We start from the raw sequence: 16044 nt of genomic DNA on the forward strand, positions 1-16044 counted from the left end.
AAATGTTGGTATAAAAGAGTACCTTCGATGGTATAATTCTTATCCTACTTTTATTGTACTTTACTTATGCTCTGACATCACATGTGCAATGGGTTCAATCCTGCTCACATGCGCACTCTTGCATTTAGTCACTTTTAGGTTTAAATAATTCATATTTTCCACATCACCACACTTTATGGCTTTGTCACCTTCTGGGTGTCAGACAACACAACTCAATTCGGAATTTAGGTGAACATTTCGGGTTAGGGTATGTCAATTTCCCCCTGGGTTAGTGGGGCTGGCCCACCTGATATGTGTATTTTTTAAGCTTTATATTATAAATTCATTGATCCAACAACTAAGATTTAATATGATCAAATCCAATGGTAAAAAAAAGATCTAACGGTCCAAATTTAAATCAAATGACTAAAGTAATTAAACAAAAAATTCTTTTGTGTTTCATATTGTAACAACCCGTCCCTTGTGGCGAGTGGGTTGGCTTTCGTTGGTCATTGTATAACGACATGTACGATTCATTCTTTTAGCGTATTCTGGTAGTACTCGAAATCACGAACGTGTAGACGCAAGCGGAATCAAATTCAAAGTTACGGTTAAAAACTTACGAAACTATGAATGTAAAGGGCATTTCGGTAATTACCCGTCGTGGGGATTTGTTTTTTAATTTTGTGTCTTTTATGGCATTGGAATGTGAGCTAGTGGGGCCCACACCCTAATCTTTCCTCCTCTCACGTACCTTCGAAATCTCTGGGATCACTTTTTTTTTTTTTCTTTTTCTTCTCTTCTCCCTCACATCCCACTCTTTTTTTCTTCTCTTCTCCCTCACATCCCACTCTTTCTTCCTCTACGCCAACCGAGACATCACCAACCATGTATGATCATCACCACCGCCACTCAGGCGAAGTCCACACCATCACTAACTACCCAACTCTCTCCTTTCTTTACATCCCTCTCTCATCGCTCCCTATCTCTGCAAGTGTAGAGAAAACACATCCTTGCCACATCCATTTTTCTTGGAAAAACTCCACAACGCAACCAAGGTAAACCTCTAGAACTCCTTCTCTTTTACTTTTTCATTTTCTATGAAGAACCTTAAGGTTTTAGGCATGTTTTGCTAGGCTTTTGGGATAGATAGTACTCGAGGAAGCATTTTCCAAAATTCTGGAAAAGTTGGACCGTGACTATTAGGCTATTTTCAAACCATTTTTCCGACCTGAACCAACCACAACTCGATCTCATTTTGGTACGATTTTGTTCTCAACATTTCTAACTTTGATTTGGCTTTTGAATCACTGAGTTTGACTGAGAAATGAGCTCGAACGGAGCTCTGGAAATTAGACCAAAAACCTGCAAAACTACAGGAACTCACGAGGAAGTCGAGTACAATCGTACTCATAAGCGCGTGAATGCAAGAAGGTGGTTGGCGTATGCGGTGCATGGCTGCCTGTGCAACCACCTTATGGTGGCACGTGGAGGAACCCGAAGTCCCTTCTTAGGTTTCTCGACTAGTTGAACCCAAATCCGCCCTCCATTTTTCGAAATTCAACTGTTTTAAAATAGTTTCTTTATTAGCTGTACTTTGTACGAAAACACGTATATACGTTAGTACGTTATATATTTACGTAAATGGTTTTGTTTCTAGGTGAAACGCATCGCAAGGATTTTATGCCCACAAGGCGGGTTCGACTCGACGACATGATTTGTGAGTGGGTCTTTTATTTTATATAGTATATATATTTGTTTAGTTTCCATATATACACCTAATAATGAATTTTATATGTGATGCCATAATTAAATTAACGTTTATAAGAAATGACGTAACGATGAGAATTAGGAAATCATTATAAATCCTACATGATGCTTTAATTAGATTTACAACCATGAATAGTATTGCATTAATTAGAATTATCGATTTACCGTTACATGATTATACTTACGTTATCTGCTCATCGTGTGCTACATTGGTGTTAGGTCTCACCCGGGACCAGGGCCAGTCTTTCACGTATATGTTCACATCGCATCGTATGCTCACTTTGGATCCATTGTAGGTGCCAGTGTTGTCCTAGATTGCTATAGGCCATTAGGATTTGTATGTGACGCACATAGCACTAGTCTTCATGTGATTGTAGTATTAGAGCGTAAATTATTATTACACCCAATCCTATACCTCTACATGAACTCGTGTGTTAGCATGTGTTGAACATTACCAAACATTAGATGTTTATCTAAGAAATATTGTGACGTATTGAATTATTGAGATATTGCAGGTTATAGTAACTATTTTCATACTATACATAGTATGTATATTTTGAAAACTATACTCATTTTACGACGAGAAGTTATTATGTTTTTGAAAAGGTTTTTACAAAACTTTATTTTTAAGCCCACTCACCTTTGTTTTTCGCCACTCTAGGTTTTAGTTGTTGAGCTTTTGTGTCAACGAGAATTCTTGACAAATCTTGGTATTGGAGATTCTCTTCGATGGTACAATTCTCATTCTACTTTACTTTACCTATACTCTAACATCACGAGTGAAATGGTTTCATTCCCGCTTACAAGCGCACTCTTACAATTATGCACTTTTTGGTTCAAAATTACTCACATTTCAACATTACTACATTTTATGGCTTCGTCACTTTCTTTGTGTCGGCCAACACATTTCGATTCGGAGTCCAGGTAGACATTCCAGGTCGGAGTGTGTCAATATTCTTTCATACTGGTCCATGAGTTTCATGGTGTCGATTAATGATTTTTCAATATTTTTGAAATCTAAATATTTTTAAGTTAAAATGTTCATAAAATTAAATTATAAGTCTACATAACTTTTTTTTTTTTTAAAGTCACTTTAAGAAATAAGTTATCCTAACTTCATTATGTTGGAAAGTTTATCTTTGTAATTTTGGTATGGAACACTCTTTTTTCCTTCGACGAGGTTGAAATCCTCAGCAAGGTTTTTACCGAAACCCATTAGTGTGTACTCTATCCTCCATGTCTGTACGCATTCAAATCTCTTATGAATGAATATCGTACTTGATATCAAGAAAAAGAACACAATATAAAAGAACCTACCGAACACATAATAAAACAAAACAAAACAAGGATAAGCTATCTAGGAGAGAGAAAGGAAAACACGAAACAAGGCCTAGAAGCAACAAGCAAATATAAGTTAACTCAACACAACATCAGACTATTCTTCTGTACAAAGCATATGCATATATATGATAGCTACTTCCCAAACCAAGCTTATTGATGCCTAAACCCAAATTACTAGGCAAGGGCAGTTTACAAAGTACCAAATTACGATGTCTACTCTCTTGACGTCCATCTCTCCTCATACCTTCCAAATGAGTAGGCTGTTGATGGAGCCTCAAGCATGTGAAGAGGGTCCGGTTCAATGCCATAATCTGTTAGTGGTCTATGCTCAAGAACATCGTCATGATTTTTGACAAATTCAGGAATCTCAACCTCTCCTTTCTTTATATCATCCCATAGGTACTGCAGCCGGCTTACATACTTGATTTTCCAATATAGGCTGCACATAAATAAATTTTTTAGAAGAACAGTGTATCAAGTTCAGCATCATGCCTCTCAATTTCCAAAGATAAACTCACTTATTGACATAAATTCACTTGAGAAATTATAAACTTAGGAAGTAAAACCTTTGAGGAATACTTGGGCTTAATCTACATGACTACAAACTAGAGTGTTGCTTTAAGCCTCAAGGTCTTGTGAACCGACACCACAACAACAAAGCCTTTTCCCACTAAGAAAACCAAAATAACAGCAGTCATTCAAATAAGTTTAACATCAGATGCCAAAATGATTCTTACTCGTATCAAAGGCAGAAATGTCTAAATTTTCGGTTCACTGAACTAAATAGTCACCAGGTTTCAAGACAGTATTTACTAATTAGCAAAGTCAGGAGACCTGTCAATCCTCAGAAAATACTAATCAGTCTAATCCACTAACTCTCATTTTCATTCATTTGGTTAATCTATTCATATATTAGTAAGACATTATTATTGTTAAATTATATCCAAAATATATGAAATACTCACCCTCCAGTCAAGAAAAATCGGCCAAGAGTGGCAAAGACAAGTCTTGATCGGAGCCCAGGGTGAACGAAGTACACAACTTGAAGCCTGTCCTTCAAGTATGATGGAAGGTCTTCATAAAGCCACCGCAAGATAGTTATGCCAGGGGAGTTATCTTCCTTTTGCACAGTACTATGCATGTAAACAATGGAGTATGGCCCTTCTGGGACCTCACTGCATAATTTGTGGAATATATACCTCTTCAGCCGGTCTGCACTAACAACTGGAGCTACAGAAAGATAATCGGATAATTAAACAATTGTCATGTGCGGCACCAAAACTAGAATAAGGCAAATAAAACAAAGGATCATGAATTAATTATTTTCCTGCCAATACAAAATTCAAAAGCAATTGATCTGAAAAAAGCCACATCGGAAGAAAACACAAGGTGCTACAACATCAACAAAGGGATGCAATTGCAATATATGTGCAGGATGTAGGATAATTTAACTCAATTTACTCCTCCCAAACCTGATCTTGAAATACTCTCAGAATCTAAAGCTTGAGTTACTCAACTAACAACAGTGTATGTGTCTGATACCAGCCACTTAGCTTAGCTTAGCTTACCCCACACCTTGAATTAACTGTTTGCAAAAATCACAAAAGTAAGCACTTATAGGAAGAGTACAAGATGGGAGACATGGCCTTTAGAAATCAATCTAGTCGTCTCTTTTCAATTTCCCACTAACGTAAAAACTCAAACCCACTTTGTTCCGCTTGAATTATGGGGAATGGTGGCTTATGCTATACATGCTATTAGAAACATAAGAATTTCACTATTCGACACTGCACAATTTTAGTAAGCTGAAGGGCCCATTTGATAACCATTTCGTGTTTAGATTTTACATATTCAAGAAAATACAGTCATTTTAACCCGCATTATACTTTACCCAAGCTTAATGTTCATAGTTACCTTCCTCTTGGCATGCACAAAACAATTCAATACTAAACCATTTCTTACAGGATGCCCCTTGCAAACAAACAGAAGAAATACAAAGAGAAAAAAAGGACAAAAATGAAACTAAACTAGTAGACTGAACAAGATAGATAAAAGTAAAGGTCTCATTTGGTCTCTATTATTGGATTGGAATCGAAACCCACTATATTATGGTATATTGAAGGATGGAAGCGGTGAATGACTTTTTATTTGGAGGGCGATTAGAAGGGGATTGCACATAAAGGAAGCTTATCCCTTCTAATCCCACCATTTTGGGTGGATTGGAAGGATAAGTTCCCTTAAGAATTAATCCACCCCCAACCTCCAAGTTGGGCACTATTTTTCATTTATTCCTTCAGCGTATCTTTAATAAGGCGGGTTATCCATTCCGATCCAATCCTAAAGGCCAAAGGTTGAACTTGAAAGAACAAACCAAAATTACCAATTACAATTTACCCAAACAATCCCAGAAAATTTTCGAAAACGAAACCCAGATGCCAAATAAACTAGGATATGCCAATTAGCAGTTTAATCAGATACGGAGAGCTAAAATTTTGCATTTCAGCTAAGAAATCAGTTCTCATTTAATCAACTAATTTAACCAAACAATAACAATTCACATACTATTAATAGCAATTAAGGAGTGTAAGGATCTGTATGTTTACCGGGAAAATATTTTCCGACGATGCGGAAAATACGATTTCCAGACTTGTCCTGGCCCTCGACACTAAAGAACTGCAAAAGCTCGAGATCAGAGAAGTCCTCGTCGGAGATAAGGTTCTGAGGGCAGTCGTACCAATTCTCTTGCTCTTCAATCTCTCTGTCTTGGTTCGCCAAGAACGGCCGCGCGTCTACGCCCAGATCGGACGCCAGAACGACCACTGAGAAATCCTCTCCGTCGGCTGAACTACCCATATCTGATTCTTCTTGGTCCTCTCTCTTTCCCGCACTCTCTCTTTTCTCGCATTTTATTTCTCTTTCTGTTTGCGCTTCTGTGTGGAACCTCCTCGGTGAGATTGGACACGTGGCGTGATGTGATAAAGTGATTCGAGAATTTTTTTACAGCAGATGGATGATCGTGAATACTGGCTGGAAGGAGTGGCATTCGGTGTTGAAGCTGTAACCGGGATCATGTGGATTTGGGCGCACAGGATAGCGACCAACCAACTTTATTTCCTTTATGCACGTCAAATTCAACGATTTGTCAATATTAATTTTTTCGAAATTATTAATTTATCATTTTAATTTTCATTTAAAATAAGTCATGAAGATCAATGTCTAAAATATCGATAATATTGGCGAAATATCGTCGATATTATCGTTTTTGTGAGAGTCTGATATTTCTACACCTATCCAATTGATTTTCGTCAATATATCGAGATAATATCCATAATATCGCGATAATATCGATATTATTGCGTCCTTCTTGAAGGCGACGCCGATGGAGTAAACGACAATAGGCATGAGGGCCTTGAGCATCTGGATGAAGGAGACGGAGAGGAAGATGTAGGCGGAATTGGAGAATGAAGGAAAGGACGTAGAGGGCGCCGGTGGAGATGACCGACTTGAGATAGAGGTCACGGGAGATAGAGACGGTGCTGACGAGGCGAAAGATGCGGACGAGGAGGAAGGCGAGGGAGGAGCAGAGGGAAATGGCGTAGAGGGCGCTGATGGGGATGACAAACTTGAGGTAGAGGTCACGGGAGATGGAGATGGCGCCGACGAGGCGGAAGACGCGGACAAGGAGGAAGGCGAGGGAGGAGCAGAAGGACATGTGGGAGAAGGATCGAGAGACTGAGGTCTCTGTGCGTGTGTGTAGGAGAAGGGAGAAGAGAGAAGGATCGAGAGATCTGTGTGTGTGTGTGTGGGAGAAGGGAGAATGGAGAAGAGAGAAGGATCGAGAGACTGAGGTCTCTGTGTGCGTGTGTGGGCTCTCGAATCTCGATTTGTGTGTGTGTGTGTGGTGGCGTGTGAGTCTCTGACTGTGTGTGTGTGTGTGTGTGTGATTGTTGGAAATGTGCCCTAAAGCCAATCATGTGATGATACTTTACAGACATTTCACATGTTAAACTAATCTAGTTTTACATATAAAGGGCATACATTATTGTTTGAGCCGTCTCATATAAATGTTATATGCTTAAACGATAAAGTCCAAGGAATATGTGATTGGGAGAATGTAATCTAATGAAGTTAGATTCATGAGACCATTCTTTCGTAGACACATCCTAAACGTTCCTGATCATAGGATTGTCAATTGGGCGTTGACAGTCCGTTAAGATCAGTACGTACTATGTCTTCTCTCAGGGAGAGTGATTAGTCTCGAGTCATTGGTGTGTGTGACATCAAGACAAGTACGTAGGTGCTCAATAGAGAATGAGTTCACTGAACGTGATCAACGAAGAGTTCTTATATTCCATGTCACATGAGAACTCATGGTTGGGATAATGCAAAGTAGTCCTTTGACCTGAGGCATCACAGTTGTCTTGTGGTTAAGTCCTTGATCTTTGATTATGTCAAAGTCACCCCCTCGGGGTGTCCACGGCATCATTGGGGTTAAGCCACTTAGCTATGGAGACAAGTGAATGCGCAACAAGGGATCTCTAACCTTCAAACAGTTGAGGGAGAATACTCTATGATATGATTTGGAATCTCTGGCCAGAGTATGAATGAGATTAGGGAATGCGTTCCAAATCACATTCAAGGAAATCATATAAGCACATGAATCACATTGGATAGTAGACATGAATAAATAAACTATCATACCAAACAATGTGGTCAAGAGTATTAGATTAGAGAAGGACCGTATTGCATTTGTAATCCCAAACTGAATAGGTTCTCTATCCTCTTCTGATTAGCTTGGGTAACCATGATATGCTGCTAGGTGTCACTCATGGTTTGTGGAAGCCCTAAACGTGTGTAATCACTAAAGGGAGAATTGAAAATAGTTTCAATTCACAATCGATGTAAAATGGTTTTAATCGCCCACTACCTCGCTAAAAGGAACCTAATGGATCGCACACCGTAAAAGGTAGAGATTGGAGATTAAACGGAAATGAGTAAGAATGATTAAATGGTTTAATCATTTATTTATGGCAAGGATTAATTAATATGTTAATTAATCAAACGAATAAGTTCGTTAAAGACTTCGGGATAGTTTTGGACCTTAAGGCCCAATGGGCTTCGAACGTCAAGCCCATTAACTTAAATTGTATGACAATTTAATGAATAAAGATTCATTAAAGCCCAAAAGCCCAAACATCCCTAAATGGCCGGCCATATTAGATGAATTAGGGTTTTGGTTGTTTAGGTTACTTAAAGAAGTGACTATATAAATGACTTTATAGCCAAAATTCATTAAGGAAAAATTAAGGGTTTATTTTGGGGGAAAATTGGTGAGAATTGTCTCTCCATTTTCTCTCTAAAGAGGCCAACACCTTGGAGGGTACATCTAGCAATCCTACTACTCCAAGGTCACTCATTTCTTCTACAATCAAACCTTGGTGAAGAGACTTAGAGGTTCCCTATTTTGGGAACTTGGAGAAACCTATTTTTCCATCCAAATCCATGGATCTAAGAAGCAAGGAATGAAGGCCCTATCTCTTTGGGTGATTAGCCTTTGCTTATGCAAAGAGGAATCTACAAAGGTAATAATTTCAACTCACTTTGTTTTGAGTTGATTATTGGTTCACCAATCTACTAGGCTTTGAATTTCATGGTAATGTTTTGTTTTTGAGTGCATGCAAGCATGATTCCGCCTTTTAATTGTTAATTGCATGCTATATGATGTTGCTCAAATGAACATGTTTTTCAAAATAAATCCTTCAGTGATGGCGTGTGAGAAAAACAAAACATCCAAATAATTCAAAACTGTGTCTTTGACTCTTGACAACTTTTACAACTTTTGACAAGATAAAAATTAAAAAGTAATTGTGGTTTCATCAAGATTCAAAACTGTGTGTCACGCGTGATATTTTTTCACATTCTTAGAGGTGGAGTATTAGATCATCACACATTTTTTTACCCTTCGAAAATTGAAAAACCTCTATTACACCTTTTCGTTTCTTATTCTTCCCTTAGCCCTTTCAGAGCCATTCCAGAGCCATTTCAGAGCCATTTCAGAGCTTCAAACTGAATAAATGGATTTGCAGCTCGCGCCACTCCAAATTAAATGTTAAATACCTTCTTTCTCTCTCATTTATTCATAGACGGCAAGCTGCAGAGGATCGTCGAGGCTTTGCTGCAATGTACGACATCGAAAGTTCCATATTTGTTACATTTGTGTAATTATTATTTTATTGTTGCTCCACGCAGATTCTATTTGGCCTTTACACAAAGGGTTCCATATTTAAGGTAAGTTTACAAACTTATATTTATATTATTGTAATTTATACAACAACAACAAAATTTGTGTGGAACCGTGCATGTGATCTAAGAACCAAATAATACTTGCATGTTAATTTTTTGAAGTAATTAAGTAATGTTGTATAATTATTCCCTAGAATAATTTTAATATGTTTAATGTTATTTATTATTTTATTATCAAATTGGATTATTATTCATTAATATTAGGTTTTATTATTCCATATTATTTTTATAATTACTTAAATTCTTACAAACATTTTCTTTACTTCCTATTTAATTCTTCTGTAGAATAATTTTATTTCCTATTTTCTTTACTTCCTATTTAATATGTTTCCGTCACTACTATATTTTTTGGCCAAAAAATAATTGCCTAATTTCCATGAAAAATAAATATAGGTACGTTTAAGATGTCCAGTGGAGTTACTAAACGTGATCCAGCTTTGGAAAATGGAGACCTAATAGACGGAAACAAACATGGCACAATTTGCAAATATTGTGGTCGGGTAATGAAGAGTGGCGGAGTGACACGACTTAAGTACCATCTTAGTGGATTAGATCCAGGAAATAATGTCCAACAATGCGATAATGTCCCTCCAGAAGTGAAGGCATTCATCAGCACATTATTAAAAAATAAAAAACACCAGAAGGAAAAGAAAACACATGGAATGGAAAATATTCGAGCTGGGCTACGAGGAGAAGTCATTGGCCAAGCGGTTAACAGTGATGATGATGACGATGAGGACGAACGTGATGATGACATGGGACCTAAAGAACAATGCAGTTTCAAACAAGCATTATGTGCCTCTCAACAGTCAGCATGGGAAAGAGAACACCTTCATAAAATTCCTAATAGAGCACAAGGTTCCGGGACAAGTGGTGGTTCACAAATGAGACAGGCAGCATGTGTTAGAGAATCACAACCAACACCACCAATAGCCCTAAGTTTATATAAGTCATCCAAAGCACGTCAAAAGAGTGTTTGGAGTTATTTCACTGGAGGTAATGTGAAGGAGGGAATGGGGCGTCTAATTAGCAAGTTCTTTATCTATGAAAATGTCCCTGCTGAGAAGGCATCATCACATCATTTCAAAAATATGGTATTGGGATGTCAACAGGCCGGTGTTGGAGTACAACCTCCCACTCCTATGAGGTAAGAAACAAATATTTGGAAATGGAGTATAAAGACATTGGCGAGTATGTTAACAAGTTGAGGTCAAGTGGGAAACTAATGGTTGCACAATCATGTGTGACGGATGGACTGGCCCGACCAAATTGTCTATCATAAACTTCATGGTATACTTCAAGGGAAAGACAATTTTTTTGAAGTCTGTTGATGCTTCAGATCATATAAAGAATTACAAGTATATTTACAAATTATTAAGGGATGTAATCATGGAAATGGGAAAGCATAATGTTGTCCAAGTCGTGACCGACAACGGTTCTGCATTTGTCAAAGCTGGAAAAAGTTAATGAAGCATCATAATGTGTTTTGGACATCATATGCAGCACATTGTATTGATCTCATGTTTGAGGCAATGGGGAAGAGAGAGAGAATATTGCTACTGTCGTAAAAAGAGCTAGAACGATCACAAATTATATTTACAATCACGGTTGGTTGTTGGCAAAGATGCGTGAATTTTGCAAAGGAAAAATTATTCGTCCAGCTACCACTCGATTCGCTACCAACTATATTGCATTAGACAACCTACTTAAGAAGAAAGCAGGGTTGAAGCAACTATTCACTAGTGACGATTGGGCCAACCACAATTTCAGCTGCTCAAATGCAGGTCGTATGGTGAAAAGTATATTGCTTGGTCATGCTTTTTGGACTCAATCAGAACATGTGTGTCAAGTGTTTGAACCTCTTTACAAAGTTTTACGGATTGTTGACACAGAAGTGTATCCTACTATGGGGGCAATATATGAGTTGATGCGTGTAGTGAAGGATGACTTGGAAAGAAAACATGGTGCAAGGTGGGTCATAAAGATAATTGATGACCGATGGTATAAAACATTATACCATGATTTACATGCAGCGTGTATAAATTATGTCATAATTTGCAATTCATTTCTTTAGTTGCATAAATATTATTTCTCTTATTAGAGTATGTGTTTCTTTGAATATCATATTATTTGAATCCTCAATACCAATACAGACCCGGTGTTGGAGATGATGGTACCCTTATACGTGTTGTACATAATGTATACTTTAAATTAGACCCTACATCACCATCAGTTGGCCAATTTGGAAATGAGGTACACAATTACTTAAATTATAATAATTACATTGTTGGATTAAACTAACACGATTTATTGAATTCAGCTAACATGGTTTAAAGATGCAAAAAGAACTTTTGGAGAACCAACATCAGTTGCTGATCGAACAAAAATGTCTCCTAGTGAGTGTAAACATATTTCACTATCAGTTTATAATAGAATTTGTTGGAGTTATTAGGCTTATTAACATTGTTTTTCATTATAGCTTAATGGTGGATCATGTATGGGACTGATGCACCAACTGTGAAAAAGTTAGCAATCAAAGTATTATCACAAACAGCTTCCTCATATGCTTGTGAAAGAAATTGGAGTACATTTACACTCATACACACAAAGCAAAGAAATAGGTTGGCTCATAGTAGGTTGGAAAAATTAGTTTATTGCTACTACAACATGAAGCTTCAAATTCAAGATAAGGAAGCAGAAATAGATCATGTCGACCGTGGTGACCCACTAGATGTGTTTGATATTGTTGCTGAAGATGATGATACAGAGGGTAACCAACTTTATCAATGGATTAGACCTCTTCATTTAGATGATGATGATGAAGGCAACCCAGCTCTAAGAGTTGCTGAAGAAGCACGTAATGAAGGGATAAATGTAGAAAAATTATTGGAGGAGGAGGTGGGATCTAGCAGCGTTGACTCTTTGGAAAAACTTTTGCGCCCAAGACCAAGAAACACTGGAATTCCACTTTCTTCCAATCCTACACAACCACAAGATCCTGCTGATACTAATGATAACTCTAGTACAAGATCAGGAGACTCACCTACCACCGGAGGTGGGAATGATGAAGGACATAATGGAGTTGGAGGTAGTGGTGGATATGGAAACTATGTTGGACCACTTCTCGGATTTATGAGCCCCTTCACTGGTGAGGCAAACTTCACGCATGCAACACAGGATGAGGACCATGGCAGGAGGAGGGCAGGACCAGGAATTGGTGTCATAGGGAAGGACTATACTCGTAGAGAAAGAGGCAAGGGGAATTTGTCAAGTCAAGAAGATGACTCGTTATCTATAACTTTGAGCTATATTGGAGTGGGAAGTAGTAACCATGGTTATACTCATAACCAACATTTCCCTACCCTTCATATCCCATTCCTGTTGGGATGGAATCGAGTGACTCATGGAAAGAATCCGAGACTCAATCTTCAAATGATTTTGCTTATGGACAACGTCAACCAATCTTGGATCCATATGGGTGGCATGTTAACAATTACATGCAAAACTATTTTGGGGATTTATCATTTGATGACTACTCTTCACAATACACTTACTCTACACATAGGGATGATAAAGATAGTGAAAATTTTGAACCTCATAGGAACTTTATGTGGTACTAAGTAACTCATGTATCTTACCATGCAATGTATAAAGTGTAAAATATTGTACTAATTCATTATATATAAATGATTATGGTGTGTTTAAACTTCTTTCATTAATTACTACATATTTTCTACACTCACAATGTTTGCCAGCTTTCTATATAATCAACTTAAATCAGTTAAATCCATCATGCAATGCATTTCCTTCCAATTTTTTATGATAAACTAATAGATAATTGATTAAATAAACATCCTGCAAAGTTTCAATACAAATTTCCAAGTTTTTCTTACAATTTCCGTGGTTTTTATTCAATTTTTATCGATATCGATAATATCCCGATATTTCCATCGAAATTTCCATGTTTTTGGACTACCGATATTTCCGATATGATCGATATTTTAGACCTTGATGAAGATAAATGTGCATTTCAACACCTTATTACTCGGTTAAGGTTATGATTAATTTGTCATATCCCCTAACGTCATTAAGTTCTCTTGGTAAACGGTAGAATTTGAAGGAAGTTAGTTAAAAATGTTTGGAAGAGGAAATAATACTTTTTTTGGAAAAGGATCCTGCGCCTGGGGATCCCGAAATCCTATGATCGTGGCCATTCATCGTACATCATGTAGTCAGTTTTCGTTAGTTACTATTTACATTTAATTTTTAATTTTAAATTTCAAATGATTTCTAACCGCATGATGTACGATGAACGGTTGCGATCACGAGATCCTCAGGAAAAGGATCCAGCGAGGATCTTTTTCCTACTTTTTCCTTACCTAGTGCCTTGATTTTGAACATGATTAGGCAATGAACTAATATTTTTTTTAGGAAAACTAATGAAAATGACTTGAAAACTTTGAGTTTTAACGATAATGACAAAATAAAGGGTAAAGTGAATAGTACCAGGATTGACTTTTTAGTGTAAAAAATGTGATTTTTCGTTAAAGTGAACAGTACCATAAGTTTTTCATTAAAGTTCCATATTTTTTTATGGTAGCAATAAAATGAAAGAAATGGACTACGTTTTTTTAATGGACATGGTTGACCTTATTAAATTCTCAAAGTTTGCAATAAGCTAGAACTCCATATTAGTGAGTCTAATGTACTTTTTAGTAATTCACCATAAGTTTTTCAAATGAGCACGTAAAGTTTTTTAACTAAAAAATATTTAAATATTTTGTAACATCCCACATTGCCCAGGGGAGTGGATCCTGTAAGCCTTATATGTATATTCTCATCTCTACCTAGCACGAGACCTTTTGGGAGCTCACTGGCTTCGGGTTTCATCGGAACTTCGAAGTTAAGCGAGTTCGCGTGAGAGCAATCCCATGGTGGGTGACCCACTGGGAAGTTCTCGTGTGAGTTCCCAGAAACAAAACCGTGAGGGCGTGGTGGGGGCCCAAAGCGGACAATATCGTGCTACGGCGAAGTTGAGCTTGGGATGTGGTAGGGCTCGGGCCGGGATGTGATAATTTGGTTTCAAAGCCAATCCCTGGCCAGATGTGTGCCGACGAGGACGTCGGGCCCCTAAGTGGGTGGATTGTAACATCCCACATCGCCCAGGGGAATGGATCATGTAAGCCTTATATGCATATTCTCATCTTTACCTAGCATGAGGCCTTTTGGGGGCTTACTGGCTTCGGGTTACATCAGAACTCCGAAGTTAAGTGAGTTTGCGCGAAAGCAATCCAATGATGGGTGACCCACTAGGAAGTTCTAGTGTGAGTTCCCAGAAACAAAACCGTGAAGGCGTGGTCAGGGCCCAAAGTGGACAATATCGTGCAATGGCGGAGTCGAGCCCGGGATGTGGTGGGGGCGCGGGCCGGGATGTGACATATTTGTACTAAACAGAAGTAATGAACATATGAAAATGAGGTCAAAAGTCCAAAATAATCCTGAACACAAGTCATGTGCTAGGCATATCACTTATTTTTAACTAGAAAACTTACTAGTGTTAGCTTGTTAGAATGAGATGCCAAATTAATGATTTCGGAAAGTTGATATGACAAATCAGTTAAATTTTAGTTTATATTACAAATGTTATAGATATTATATTAGAGTGTGATTGTATAAATCCTAGATAGATTTGATTAGTTATTTTCTCCCTATTACAAGTATATTTCCTTGGAGGACAATGATTCCTCTCCTCCTTATTATTATAAATAAAGGCACTTTATAGGGGGAATAACGCACCCTCAGAATATCACATATTTCTCCACTCTTTCTCAGTTGCGCCCCTTCTTTCTCATTGTCAGATAAATTGGCCACAACACGTTATCAGCACGCTCTTTCGCTGCGTTAAGGTGTAAGATCCCACATCGCCTAGGGGAGTGATCCTTATATGTATATTCCCATCCCTACCTAGCATGAGGCCTTTTGGGAGCTCACTAGCTTCGAGTTCCATCGGAACTCCGAAGTTAAGCAAGTAGCGCGCGAGAGCAATCCCATGATGGGTGACCCACTGGAAGTTCTCGTGTGAGTTCCTAGAAACAAAGCCATGATGACGTAGTCAAAGCCCAAAGCGGACAATATCGTGCTACGGTGGTGGAGTGGACCTGGGATGTGGAGGACCCCAGGTCGGGATGTGATAGATTGGTATATCAGAGCCTAACCTTGGTCGTGGTGTGCCGATGAGGTCGTCGGGCCCCTTAATAGGGTGGATTGTAAGATCCCATATCGCCTAGTGGAGTGGATCTTGTGAGCCTTATATGTATATTCCCATCTCTACCTAGCACGAGGCTTTCTGGGAACTCACACGAGAACTTCCCAGTGGGTCACCCATCATGAGATTGCTCTCGCGCGAACTCGCTTAACTTCGGAGTTCCTACGGAACCTGAAGCCAGTGAGCTCCAAAAAAACCTCGTGCTAGGTAGAGATGAGAATATACATATAAGGCTTACAGGATCCACTCCCCTGGGCGATGTGGGATGTTACAATCCACCCCCTAGGGGCTCGACGTCCTCGTCGGTACACTTTTGGCCAGGAATCTGGAAATTGAAAAAATTATTAAAATCTAGGGTTTCGTTGGAAACCCAATGTGCAACAGCT

General features: G+C 38.3%; 2 protein-coding genes and 1 long non-coding RNA gene across 4 annotated transcripts; 2 read left to right on the top strand and 1 right to left on the bottom strand.

Moving 5' to 3' along the window:
- The first annotated feature begins 690 nt into the window (after window positions 1-690).
- LOC126594068 (uncharacterized) lies at window positions 691-2208 on the top strand. The gene is made up of 3 exons (XR_007613116.1): window positions 691-1037; window positions 1640-1699; window positions 1969-2208. It is a non-coding gene; the product is annotated as an uncharacterized LOC126594068 (long non-coding RNA).
- Window positions 2209-3140: 932 nt separating this feature from the next.
- On the bottom strand, window positions 3141-5987 carry LOC126594067 (uncharacterized). 2 transcript variants are annotated; one of them, XM_050260267.1, is made up of 3 exons: window positions 5694-5987; window positions 4056-4314; window positions 3141-3529 (listed from the first exon to the last, which is right to left on the bottom strand). In XM_050260267.1, the coding sequence occupies exons 1-3, from the start codon at window positions 5941-5943 to the stop codon at window positions 3304-3306; spliced, it is 735 nt and encodes a 244-aa protein (XP_050116224.1). In that variant the 5' UTR covers window positions 5944-5987; the 3' UTR covers window positions 3141-3303. The 2 variants fall into 2 exon arrangements, with proteins under 2 accessions (XP_050116224.1, XP_050116223.1); XM_050260266.1 differs by having other exon boundaries at window positions 4056-4320; window positions 5694-5986.
- Window positions 5988-8858: 2871 nt separating this feature from the next.
- Window positions 8859-10705, top strand: LOC126592723 (uncharacterized). The gene is made up of 2 exons (XM_050258489.1): window positions 8859-9378; window positions 9787-10705. The coding sequence occupies exon 2, from the start codon at window positions 9798-9800 to the stop codon at window positions 10542-10544; it is 747 nt and encodes a 248-aa protein (XP_050114446.1). The 5' UTR covers window positions 8859-9378; window positions 9787-9797; the 3' UTR covers window positions 10545-10705.
- The last annotated feature ends 5339 nt before the right edge of the window (window positions 10706-16044 follow it).

The sequence above is a fragment of the Malus sylvestris genome, chromosome 12 (genome assembly GCF_916048215.2).
Source record: "Malus sylvestris chromosome 12, drMalSylv7.2, whole genome shotgun sequence".
Taxonomy (NCBI): Eukaryota; Viridiplantae; Streptophyta; class Magnoliopsida; order Rosales; family Rosaceae; genus Malus; species Malus sylvestris.

What these genes read in the sequence shown, in the direction of transcription:
- LOC126594067 (XM_050260266.1), bottom strand. Translation starts at nt 5,943, where the DNA reads ATGGGTAGTTCAGCCGACGGAGAGGATTTCTCAGTGGTCGTTCTGGCG. An exon ending in CGTCGGAAAATATTTTCCCG is followed by an intron (nt 4,321 to 5,693) that starts GTAAACATACAG and finishes ATCTTTCTGTAG; the next exon opens with CTCCAGTTGTTAGTGCAGAC. An exon ending in CGATTTTTCTTGACTGGAGG is followed by an intron (nt 3,530 to 4,055) that starts GTGAGTATTTCA and finishes ATTTATGTGCAG; the next exon opens with CCTATATTGGAAAATCAAGT.
- LOC126592723 (XM_050258489.1), top strand. Translation starts at nt 9,798, where the DNA reads ATGTCCAGTGGAGTTACTAAACGTGATCCAGCTTTGGAAAATGGAGAC.